Genomic DNA, 12,855 nt, shown 5'->3' on the forward strand with positions numbered 1-12,855 from the left:
AAAAAAAAAAAAAAAAGAGAGAGAGAGGAAAAAACCCTCCGTCCTCCGCTTGCCATTCAGCATCCTTCCTGCATTTTTCTTTCCTTGCTGTTTTTCTTTAGGGTGTGTGAATGCAAAATGTGCACACGCCTCTTTTAAGCCTATAAATTTTTGATCTCTGAGACATAAATAATAGTTGGCCAGCACGGACTTTGCCAGGGCAGGCTTGGGAGCTGTCGGTGAATCAGGGAGATAAGCGGGTGACTAATGGGAGCTGGCAGCTCCGGGGCGAGGGGGAGCCCTGCGTGGCTCTGCCGCGGGGTCCGGGCGCTGCCGCGCGGCTCCCGCGCGGGTGGGAGCGGCGCGGCTTTTGGGGGGGTTTCGGGGGTTTCTTTGGCGTCCCGCTTTTCAGCGGAACGGTCTTGCAAAGGCTGTCGGCATCTGGTTGCTTGCAGACGTTTGCAAGTTTGGTTGTGAGCTGCGAGCTCCGGCATCGCAGGTAGCTCGTGGGCGAGCGCCCGGCAGGAGCCGAGCTGCGTGCGCGGTGCTGCCGACGCTGCGGTGCTGCCGACGCTGCTGGGCGGCCGCGCGGTTCCTGGGCGCTGCTCTGAAGCCCGCTTGGCGGCAGGCTGTGGTGTACCGGCTCGTGTGCGTGTCTCGGGGGGGGTGCGGCGTTTCGCTGAAACAAGTTCCTAAGGGCTGATAAGTGTTTTAACTCAAAATGTGAGCTCTTCAAAGCACTGCACGTGACATGCATGCAGCATGTGAATATGTAAGACTCTGTTCAGGCAGGTAAGTAACACAAAATGTCAGAAAACAAAATAAACCCTTTGATGGTCCTGGTCTATATACCATTTGACACTATGCAATTAAGAAATTCAAGTCAAGTGCAGACGAATTTTAGCTCTGTGTAGGTGTATGTGCAAGATGATAAACTATTGAACATGAATTTTGTAAGTGCAGGTAACAGCCTGAGCAGAAACTGCAAATGAAACTTTCCTGAGACAGTTAGGATAAGCACTATCTGATGTCAGCCCAGGACTGGCACGTTTCAGTAACCTGGCCGGAAATAATTTAAGCTGAAGTTTAAATCAGACATGTTTGTATTTCACTGGAACTATGAGGTACAGCAGTTTCCCAGTATTAGGTGATAAGCCAAATCACTGTGAGCATGACTTCTGCTGCACCTGTGAGACAGCGTGTCCAAAGTCCTCTCATTAGCTCCTCACCAGTTGAATTAAACCCACCATTAAAGAGTCAGTTGGGTTTTTGTCTGAAGACAGAGGCATGCGGGAGCTGGGATGGCGAGCCCTCTGAGTGGGGCCAAGTCACCACCAAGCACTGGCCCTCCGGGCTGGGAAGGCTGAAGGTCGAAGCTCTCGGCAATCTTTTTTTTTTTTTTTTGCTTTCCCCCCCCCCCCTTGTTTCATTCTGGGGAGTGTTTTTCTGAGCAGCTGCCGTCTCTCTGCTCCCGCACCGCGGCGGCGTGCCTGGGAACCCGCTGGCTGCCAAGCGGGGCGCAGCCCGCGGTGGGCTGGGACCTGTCCCTCCGTGGGCGTCCTGTTTCACACCCAGCGCAACTGGAATAAGTGTTTGAAAATCAGTCCCAGCAGCTGAATGCCATCCTGAGCTTCCTGCAGCACCTGAGCAAGCCCTTGAAAAAGGCTGGGTTACGTTTCGGCGCTCGCAGGACGGTGGCACTGGTGCGGCTAGGATGAGTTGTGGTGTTTGTCTGAGGATGCAAAAGCGCTCTCAAAAAAAAAAACAACAGCAAAACAGAAGTGACATAATTTTCAAACAGTAAATTTCTTTTCTGGGAAGCAAATACTCTTGCAGTCCAGGGTTTCCAGAGCCAGGCTACGGGGTTGCTATTTTAGACTCAAAACGGTGGCTTCGGAGTCGGGCTGCGAAACGGGAACGAGCTGCCGTGGGAGGTTTGTGCAGGACGAGTCACGCTGGGTCGGACTTGCCGCTGTCAGCTGGTGGAGCGATGCGAAGGGAATTAGCCATGCCTGCCCCATCAACTGTGAAATCCCAACTAAACTCCCAGGCGTTTCTGTGTAGTTACCTTCTCCAGCTGATTCCGTCTTGCGCAGTCCAGCACGTTTTTGACTTCTGGTGCTTCAGTAATGAGAGCCTCTGTGTTCAGACAAATTCTGCATGCAAAAACAGAGGTACTTACTAATGTGCAAATTAAAACTATTTATGGTGAAGATGTCCGTAAGATGTTTTCCACCAGAACAGCAGAAAACTTGGTTGATCTGCATCACTCAAACTGAATGGAAGCGAGCCTGTACTGGAAGTAATTGCAGAGGAATAGCACTGAGGGCTGTAATGTAACTCTCTAGGCAGAGAAAAAATGTTAGTAATGTAGGAAAGAAGCAAACTGCACCATAATGCATGAAGAAATGATTTGCTTCAAGGTTTCTCTTCTTCTCCATGTGTATAAGACAGCAAATTGTGCCCTCCTGCTCAGTTTTTGAAGGCTTCTTCCATTTTCTGTCAAACTTTCAGCTTTGGGCCTGGAGACTTGCTGGGTGGAGACTTGCACAAGCATGTAAGGGCTTTTTACATGGATTTTGTTTACATTTTAGATGAGTTTGGTTTAATCTCTTGTTCTTTCTTTCAACTCTCCAAAATCGAAGAAAGAAGTCGTGACCCCATTTGCTCCACTTTGAATAAACCCGCTGGAGCCGATACCCCGGCTCTTCCGCTCCCGTGTGAAGGAAGCCGCGCCGGCACCGCAGACGCGGGGGCTCATCCTTCTTCAGGCTTGGAAGCACGTAACGTGCTGCCACCTGCTACGGGACGACACGTTCCCCGGTCACGCGTTTAGCTGCTGTCCTCTCTTCATCTGTCCAAAGCTATCGTTAAATGTGTGGACTTCAAAACAAAACCAGTTGCAGCTGAAATGCCGCGTGGCTGGTGTTGAGTAGGGGGGACGCAGCAGCACTGTCGCCCTGTCCGCTGGCCTGAGCAGCCCCAGGTCACCGCCTGGGCTGGGGCTGGGTAATCTCTGCTCATACTGTATTTGTCCCAGGGTCATCAAAGGTTTTTGACACTCAGAAATTCCAGTCAAGCGCAGATGAAGTTTAGCTCTGTGTTGGTCTTTAGCCTGTTGCCCATGCTTGTTTATCCTCTTCCCTTCTCCTCCTTCCCAGAACTTCAACCCTTACTTACTTATCAAGGGGGCTTCTTACCTGTTAGCTTGAAAAACACCAATAACAGGCCAAAACTTCCAGTCTACTTACTCTCTTTCCTGGGATTGTTTGAGAGTAAATCCAAAATGATCGTGAAATAAGGTGTGGTGGTGGAGAGAGGAGACACCACCTCGCCCTGCAATGTCGTGGCGGAGAGCAGCGCGGGTCTCCTGCCGGGAGAGCAGCGCTGCGGCACCTGTGACCGCGTCTGCAGTGGCTTCCTGCTTGCTTGCTTTTTTGCTTCCTGCCACTTCTGGATGAGCTTTGGAAGTTTATGCTTGGTAAATTCATTAGGGCATTGCCCCCAGTTGCCAGCTGCGCTGCTCCGCTGCCAGTGCAATGCTCTCCGGCAGGCTCGGTGGAAACGGTCCCTTTGGCTGGTGACTTGCCCGGGGGACCTGGTGCGCTCCGCCTGCTCCGCTTCCTGCACCGTGGGAAAGCTCGCCGCCGTGGCGGCCCATCTGCCCGGGGCGCCGTGCTGCTGCCTGAGCAGTTCTTCACTCTCGTAGGCGATTTGGGGCACCTTGTAAGGCGGGTGACACTGCGTTGGATGGAAAGCAAGCAGAAGGGCAGCCCCCTTGCTGAGTGGTTTTTGGCGGTGTCGCGCTCGCCTTGCAGGAGAAACGTGTTGGTTTGGCTGATGGGGCTGATCTACTGCTCAGCAAGTGCCACTTCTGCTAAGCAGTCCGGGGCGTCGCATGTGAAGCCATGGGCACAACCCGCAGACGAGATAAAAGCGAGAGTCGTGCTTAGTCTGAAAGGCTCTGGGTTCCCCTCGGTATTTTATGTTGTCGTGTCGCCTCTTAATGCTGTGTCTGTACAAATACGTACTCTCTGAAAGGCTCACAAACGAGCTCGGAATGAGAGAAAAAAAGCAAGTGGTGAGCGCGCCTGATGTTGCTGCTTAGCCGTGCCTCCAGCGTTCGGCGTGCTTCCTGCTGTCAGATGAGTCATAGCACCAGCCTTGCTTCAAGGATGACTTATTTCCCTTTCTGTAATACTCTTACGTGTTGGTGCTAATCATACTTTAACGAGTGGAAATTGTTATTACAGAAGACTTCTGATAACTTAGCTTGTCCTACCTTGCTTCTAAGATGGCATCACAAATGGTAGGCTCAACGTTTTGTATTACATTAATTTTGCTTTCAATCTTGAAACTTAGTTATCTTCTAAAGATGGGCCTGCCTCATCATCTGGTGGTGATAACACGCTGGAGGTGGGTTCAGTGGGTCTCCTTCCTGTTGTCTGCAGCGACCCGGGAACGCAGCATTTCCCTTTTCCTGGTCTTTTGGAAAACCAGAGCGCTGCACTGGGGCATTAACAGAGCCCTGGCTTAAACCCCCAGGCAGCGCGCGGGGGTGCTCTGCTGGAAGGGAGCGGGCCGGGCAGCTGCTGCGCGGTGTTGCTCGTCCCGTGTCCTCCCTGCTGCCCTCCCGGCGCCGCCAGGTCTGTCGCCCGGAGCCTCGGCGGGGAAGTCCTGCGGCGTGTTGGGCGGCGGGGAAGTCCTGCGGCGTGTTGGGCGGCGGGAGAGCCCGCGCGGAGGTGGCAGCGGCGCGCCGGGGCCGGGCGGCGATTTGAAGGGGCGGCAGAAAAATGTCGCGTACGCCTGTCTGCTTGGCAGGAAAGAGGTTATAAGGGATAGAAGGGAAATGGTTTAAACTGAGCCCTCGCTAATGCAGGGTAGGAGCCAGCTGTCTGTCTCAGCCCGTCCTAGTGTCGTGTCTCATCAGTGAAACCTCCTTTCGGTCCCAGAGCTGATTGAGTTACAGCACGGTGCAGTAAAGCCGCTGCTTCCTTCACTGCCCAGGATAATGGAAAAACCTTTAATAATTCAGGAGATAAACTCTGTTCTCAGAGCGACGGATTTGGCAGCAAAAAGCTTGGAAGCGGATAGGGCTCCTGGGTGGGCCGAGCGGGAGCCCCCACGCTGACTGTGAGGTCCTCTCCCCGCAGATAGTGATGTACATCGGCCAGGTCTCCAAGGACATCTTGAAGTGGCCCCGGCCCCTCTCGCCGCCCGTGGTGAAGCTGGAGAGGAGAACGGATGCAGAATATGGGATGCCATCTACCCACGCCATGGCAGCTACTGCCATCTCCTTCTCCCTTCTGATCGCAACCATGAACCAGTACAAGGTAAGAGGGTTTAAACAAAAAACAAACAACAAAAGCTGCTTCTCCTAAACTGTAGAAAATACTAACAAATCCAAGGCTGCTGCTGCTTCTGGAGGAGCTCCCTGTATTTCCACAGACACATGCTTTCCCCTCTAGTTATCCATAGCTGGCAGATCATAGATGCAAAAAGAAATTTAGTGGAAACGTCCCTTCTGTAGCACAAAAGCAGCTCTGAGTGACCGGTGGATTGTGCTACCACATCCAGGCTTGGGAGCTCGCTGCGTCACCGCCTGCCACCCTGCACAGCGAGGCCTGGGGAGCCCCGGTGCCGTCGCGGAGGACCCCTGTGCGAGTGCTGGGCCGTGTGCCGTCTGCGCTGAGTGCGCCCGGTTCCACCTCGGGGAACGCCAGCTCCTCCGAAACCAAAGGATCCATACAGAGCCTCGTGCACTGGATGAGGTGGGAGAAGCATCCTTGGAAATCTCCTTGTATTGGATGAGCAGCACCTAGCACAAGTTGTTTTCCAGACAAGTAGCATCTGCATGGGGAGATCTCATAATTATTTCTCCCAAACCTTGAGACTTTTCTCTTTCCAAAAGGATTGTCTCCTGGATCTTGCAGACTTCTTGCTCCATGATGGTTATTTTTATTTCATTTTATGAATGCTAATGTGCATTTCCTGTACCTTAGCAATAACAACTTTCTGGCTGCATCATACTGAAATGTGTTTCTCCACCTTCTCTAGTGTGCTTCAGAGACAAGCCTGTGTAACCACGGGGGCCTTGGTCTAACTGGATGCTTCTCAGTGTCTAAGCATCCCTGGTTGTCCTCTCCAGGACAAACTGAGTGGTTCCAGCATAAGCACAGGAACAAAGTGCAACCACCCATTTGGTAAAAGTTATGGGGCTGTAAATAGTGAAGATGGGCTCCAGCTTTCATTTAGAAGAGGATAGGGTGATTCTATATAATTCTGGTTATAAGAAGTGAGAACCTTGACACTGAGGTCTGTGAACCTACTTCTAAGTAGATCAGGTCTGAGGAAGAGATCTGTTCTGCAGCGTCTCCTGAAGGCTGCGTTGTCTTTCTAGCCCTGCGCTGTTCAGAAGGTGGCAGTGGCTCGAAGGACCTGATTAGTGGTACTTTCTCCGTCTTCTCAGTCGGTGGCTAACAGTGGGGCACGTAGCTCTTCACAGGCGGTCTCACACTTGTTGGAAACTGCCATGAAACAGTGAAGCCACTGTAAAATAATTAAATGATTTAATTGCTTCCATTAAGAAGGAATTGTGCACCAGTACATCATGCTGCCGTCTTCCAAAGCTGCCCTGGTATCAATTACTGACCTGGACTGGCTCCCAGGCTACCCCCAAGAGGGGGTAAAGCAGATGTAGATACTCTGAAGGCTTAGAGGAACAAGGGAAAAATAGTGCTTTATGAATTGGGAATGACATCTGTAGACAGGGTCTGAGCTGTCTATATCAGGGGCTAGAGTATGCCAGAGGGAAAGAGTCAGAAGTGAGTCGTTATGCTTAAGAGATCTGCAGAAGAGTTTTTGCCCTGACCCCTAGCCACTGTGCTCATCTATTCAGTCAGGAGACTCTCGGGAGCCACTGTGTCAAATTGGGTGAATTTACTGCATTTTTCTATATCTGGTTTTGTTTTACTTTTCAGAAAAACATCCTTTACGGACTAAAATGAGTCCACCAAACTCATCTTCAGTGGAGCCCTAAGACAGGATTCAAATGAATGGATTAAGTGCTAATGTGTTATGCTTGTTCTTTACCAAATGTGATCCTTTTTTTTTCTTTTTAAATGCTGATTTTTTTCAACTCTTGCTTCCATATTAGTGGGAAACTCAGAGAGGGAAGTATGTGAAAACAGCTTTGTAAGAAGATTGTTAATCCTTGGATGTGGCAGGAAAGATGGTCCTGACTGCAGTACTACTGGACCGTCGCTTCAGCCTAGCCACTGATTTTCCCTCCCACCCTGCTGCTTGAGAACTATTGATCGGGTCGGACTCGGACATCCCGTTTCCCTCCCGGGCGATCGGAGGCAGCGGTTGAACCTTGGTGGTCGCTCCTGCGATGTGCTCTGCCTTTTTCTCTTCTTTGGGGTCTTTGCTAGCGTTTAGTGCCAGGTCCGCTGGATTTTGCGGGCGGATGTTGAGGGGAGCAGCTCTGCAAAAGCCGTGCGTTGCCCGAGCCTTGCGTCAGGCCGGCTCCTCGGGTGCCTCGGTTAGGATACGTGCTGGCGTTAGAGCGGGCAGCGGGTGACGTGTGCGTGTGTTTTGTTTCCGCAGTACCCGTTCGAGCTGGGGCTGGCGGGGGCGTTCGTGTTTTCCACGCTGGTGTGCCTCAGCAGGCTCTACACGGGGATGCACACCGTGCTGGTAAGGAGCGCCGGTCAGGAGCGGGCCGGGGGTGAAAGCCGGGTGAGGCTGGGGTGGGTGCGACTCGCAGTCCCGTGGTTTGAAGCTTTAATTGCAAAGGCCGCACTTGAGCAGCGCTGCGCCGCGGTGTAGCCGAGCTCCTGGGGCAGCGGTAGCGGTGCTGTCCGCAGGAAGCCCTGCGGGCCGGGGGGGAATAGCAGCTCTGTGCATAAAGCTTGACAACTAAGCTGTCTTCTGGGGAGCAGCGTGTTTCGTATCACCGTGCAGGGACGTGAGAGCTTAAGAAATTATTATGACAGGCTTCGAGAAACACTAAATCGGTAGGAAACTCTAAGGATCTAGATGCACAAATACTTCAAAAAATATTCATGGAATATCTGTGACTCTTTGTGGGATAAACTTGCAGGCCATGGGGTGTCTGCCCTGCTTTAGGAGCAGATTTCGACATAACCATGATTACAAACGACTGTTCTTGAGCTGTTGCGTGTACCTACGGAGCGGTGGTCCAAGTCCCTAAGCATGAACACGCACCTCCAACCGGCTGTGGGTGTGTGTTTGGTACACGTTGCATGTTGGTTGCACAGGAAGAAGCATTACCTCTCTTACTAGGTAGTAGTCATGTTTGCTCTAATAAGGAGACTTGATGAAATCAAAAAGAGACCCCTTACGAGATTAAGGTTATCTATAAAATACGGCCCAACTTTCCCTTCCAGCTCTGATGGATCAAAACAGTATCTTATATCTAAGCTGGAGACATCCTTTCTTAACTAGTGACCTTAAGTCAATCAGCAGAAATTCTTAGCATATTTCCCTTGCTCTTCCACGATAATGAAAGCTGCTTCTAAATTTAGATGGGTTTTAGGGTAAAGAAGAAAAAGTCCTTTGTGCCTTTGGCACCATAAAAAAGACATGCTCCATGCAGTGGTTAGAGAGAACCCGAGGAGCTTTTTTATTTTAAAGCCTGAGTCATCTCGTATTTGAAACGATGAATGACAGCATCCATATGAGCACGCAGCATCCCCGAAAGGTATGAGAAATACCACGTCGGTCGTGTTCGGAAGGACTCAGCCAGCTGCGGGTGATCCTCAAAGCAAGGGGGAGGCGTCTGTCCTTCCTCTAACCCGTCAGGGCGGTGGTAGCAATTCCGTAATGCACCAAGCTAATGGACCTTGCGTTAGCGGTCGCGCTGGGCTCTGCCCCAGCTGTGCCGGCCCGGCCCCAGCTAGCGCCGGGGGCTCAGGGGAGCAGGCGGCCGCCGAAGAGCCCCGTGCCGTTCCCCGTCTGGGCAGCCCCGGTTTAAAAGCAATAATATTCTGTGCTGGCCACTCCCGGGGGAACAGGGGAAGGAGAAATCAGGAGGCTTGCTTTCTTTTATTCCAGTTGACAAATTCAGTAGATTCAATAAATTAGATCCAGTCTTGATGCTTTTATTGCAAATTATGCTACTTTAAAGATGGAGGAGTCGGTAGCGGCATCCTGCCCCTTTCTCTGCTGTATCTCAGTTTTTTTCAGTAACACCATTAGTCCTGAAATTACCTTAAATGTTATAAAGCTGATAACCAGCATGCTGGCACCATTTTACGCTGTGTAGCAGGACAATCCTCCTAGGATGGAGCTGGGTGTCTCACGAGAGCAGAAGGCCAACAATATGTTTCTGTTTAGTAGAGCCAGTGTAGCGTAACTCTATTTCTAAGTGAAACCATGAAGGAAATTCAGGCATTACGTGACTACATACAAGACAGAGCAGAAAAGTGTTGTTATTGCTTTGGTTGGAAATATCAGGGAGTATCTTTGAATGCCACCATATCTGGAATGCCGTTTGATGCTCCAGGGGTCTTTTATCAGTGTTTGCAATTCCAGCCTTCAGCCTGAGTTTAAGTGTAATGGGAAGAGCATAATGTGGTCTTGCCTTCAAAAAGCCAAGCCATGTGGTTTTGCAATCCTAAAAAAAATCTGCTGTAAAATCTGGCACCAGAAGTGCAGCACCAGAACGGCAGGGATAGTGCTGCGGCCAGCTCTGGACGTGCCCAGCTTCCCGGGAGAAGTCCCCAAAGTAGTGTGTGTTTGAGCCACGGCTGCTGCCCTGTGCACAGGCGTAAGTCAGCAGTATTTTAAATTGCTCAAGTCCCGTATCTAATGTATCGCATGCAACTGGGTATTTATGTCAACTGCTTGCATTTACATACTTTCCTGTAGTGTAGGAAAATGGCTAAAACTTTCAGCATTAGAAACTCGATGCTGCAAATTTCCTCCATTCCAGTTAAAATAGGTGGAAGCTGGGGCCAGGGCCGGGGAGGCCGGCAGGGCTGTGGGCGTGGGGGCGGGCCGGGGCTGAGCGCAGGCCTGGCGCAGCGGCAGATGGGCTTCGCAGCGGGGAGGAAGCCCCGCGTAGGGCTGCCGCGGCGTCCTACGCGGGGAACGTCGAGCGACCCGCAGCGCCCAAGCTCCCAAGGGTAGTGCTGGGTAGTGTTGCACTTTGAGCAAAAGCCATTCCCTCCCTAAGTTAAAAATGCCTGTATAATTATGGGTTTGATGGGATGCTAATCTGTTTACACAGACAAACAGGCAAAGGGTGTGCTTCCCGGGAATATTAAAAGTGTGTCCAGGATGTGAAAAAAAAAAAAAGGTCTCTCCTGATGCACCGTGTCGGAGTTCAGAAAGTGATACAAGCGTTGAAACACTTGCAAGGAAGCCTTTGGAGTCAGCTTGGTAGAGCTAGGTAAAGAATTTGGCTTGAGGGACGTTAATGTTTGATTAAATATTTTTAACTGGAACAGAAAAGCCCATGAGCAGCTTTTCAGTCTCACTCCTTAATTGCACGTGGAGGCGGTGTTGAGATGTCAGGCCTGTTTTATTCAGTGTAAGGTGGACAGATAGTGGAGCTGGAAGTGGGGATGCAATTTCGGAGTGTCAGCGCTGAGAGCAAACCCCGGCGCTGCCGTGTCCCCGCTTAGGCTGAGGTGCACCTTCGGGTGGGAAGCACTCATGTGATAACTGGTATCAAAAGGCAGATTATTTTGGTGTTGTGAAGTATTGACAGCTAATGGTATTTACATTTTATACGTCTGTAAACAACTTCAGGTATTTCCACAAGTATCCTAATGCCAAGGATAAGGAAATGAACTTCAATGGAAATTATTACTGAGAATATGTAAAATGGCTCTTTGAGTCTTAAAATTAAGTGTGCTGTGAATCTATTGCCTGGAAGTGGTAAATACCTGAAGTTCAACCATACTTGAGTAATGCATTTTACTAGAAAGTCAGGAATTTTTCTGTTGCAAAGAAAAGTCCCCTCACTCCTGCCTAACTATAACTGAAGATCTCATAAATAATTCATTTTAGACTGTGACCAAGCATAGAAATGGTCTACTGTCATGACTTCATGAAAAAAATACAATCTTGAGACTAGGACGTTTTTGTATGCGACTACCTATAGCTTTCGTAATCAATTTCATGGTAAGAGTACAAATTCTGCTGATCCTGAGCTGATCCTGATGCCTGGAGAGGAGCACAGAAAAACTTCTTACGTTGCTTTTTATGTGACTGCTGCCGATGACATGCAGAAAGCTTTTGTTACGGGTTAGCTTTTGTCTCCTTTCGGAGTATTGTTGACAGCAATCAAGTTCTCAAAACAGCTTATTTGCCTCTGTTAATAAATTAGATTTTAACTGTGCACTTGCTTCAGGCACTTAACTACAAGCCAGATTTCAGAGGCTTGGGCAACGAATTCCTTACTGATTTGTTCTTGCCTAGAGGTGCTATCTCTTGCTACGGTAGGTTGGGCCCAGGCCGTGTGTACCACATCTTGCAGCGCTGCGCTTGCCTTCCCTGGAGGTTGCGTTCCTGGATTGGGGTTTCCCTGGACAAGAGCATCCTGCTGTTAATGCAAACGAAGCAGTCGATAATCCTGTCGATAGGAGGAAGTTACTGGTGGGATTATGGGAGGGGATGGGCTTGTATTAAGGCCTCTTACTGTGACACCACCCATGAGATGAAGTTGTGCAAAAGTTTATTCTGTTGAAGTAGTCCTCATCTGAGGATTTCTGTTTTGGCAAAGGTTTTATGAAATTCTCAAAAACGCTCCCTTTCCAGGACGTGATCGGCGGAGCGCTGATTTCAGCCGTGTTGCTGGTGCTCCTGTATCCTGCGTGGGACCTCATCGATCACCTGCTGTTAACGAGTCCCTTCTGCCCGCTGCTGTCCATAGCTGTGCCTCTCGTCTTGTGTTACAACTACCCCAAACTCGAGTATTACAGCCCTACCAGGGCAGACACCACCACTATCCTAGGAGCGGGAGCCGGAGCGACTGTGGGATTTTGGTTGAATAACCAGTATGCAGCACCAGCTTACACCAGCGAAAATTTCCATCTGGGGTTTCCTCTGCTCACCGGTACGACACTCATGGTTATGCTAGCCCGGTTCTTGGTGGGGATCTGCACTATTCTCCTGACGCGCCAGCTCATGAAAAACGTGGTCCTCGGCGTGCTGTGCTATCGGTACAAGTTTCCCGTTAGTGACCTAGAAGCCAGAAGACGACTGGAAGTCGAGGTGCCTTATAAATTTGTAACGTATTCTTCAGTTGGCTTCAGTGCTACTGTGATTGTGCCGCTATTGCACCAGTTATTAGGACTGATCTGAGCCCAGTTCCTTAAGGAAATGATTCATGGCACCACCGTTTCACAGATGCAATAAGTTGTTCCAGGCGGGTAGTTTGACCAAGAAGCGTTTTGTGCCTTTCTGTACTGGCCTAAAATGCCTAACTGTGAAAATTCACGGGGATGGCTGTATGCAAAGAATCAGGCGAAGAAACCACGGGCTCCGCTGCATCCCTTGGTTATCGGCCCCGGGCCCGGGCGACGAGCCGTGACAAGCGCAGGGTGGAGCGGGGCTGCCGCCGGCGAGGTGGCGGCTGGGGAGGTCGGCGCGGACCCCGCGGAGAGCTGATGGTCGCGGTGCTTGTCGCTCGTCGCATCGTCTTCTGACGGCACGGCCAGCCTTGGCGGCGACAGCGCGTACGGTTTTGTCCATTGCAACGCTGCTTTCTTTTTTTTCTTTTAAGAGAAGAAAGAAAAATCCAGCCCAAAACCTCTGAGTGGTTTATCACAGATTTACCCAGACTATCGCTGAGACCACCTCCGCTGGCGGGTGCTGCGCCCGCGCGCAGCCTGGCCGCGGCGC

The 12,855-nt window shown here is 50.7% G+C and overlaps 1 protein-coding gene across 1 annotated transcript in view; it reads left to right on the forward strand.

The window, feature by feature from the left end:
* Window positions 1–12,315, forward strand: part of SGPP2 (sphingosine-1-phosphate phosphatase 2) — a 23,828-nt gene extending 11,513 nt beyond the window's left edge. Inside the window, exons 5-7 of the mRNA XM_085298688.1 lie at window positions 5,133–5,312; window positions 7,588–7,677; window positions 11,770–12,315. Coding sequence (XP_085154814.1) covers window positions 5,133–5,312; window positions 7,588–7,677; window positions 11,770–12,315 — 816 coding nt within the window. The remainder of the gene's footprint in view (window positions 1–5,132; window positions 5,313–7,587; window positions 7,678–11,769) is intronic.
* The last annotated feature ends 540 nt before the right edge of the window (window positions 12,316–12,855 follow it).

This window comes from Rhea americana, unplaced genomic scaffold (genome assembly GCF_003343005.1).
Source record: "Rhea americana isolate MKP2758 unplaced genomic scaffold, rheAme1 scaffold_14, whole genome shotgun sequence".
Taxonomy (NCBI): domain Eukaryota; kingdom Metazoa; phylum Chordata; class Aves; order Rheiformes; family Rheidae; genus Rhea; species Rhea americana.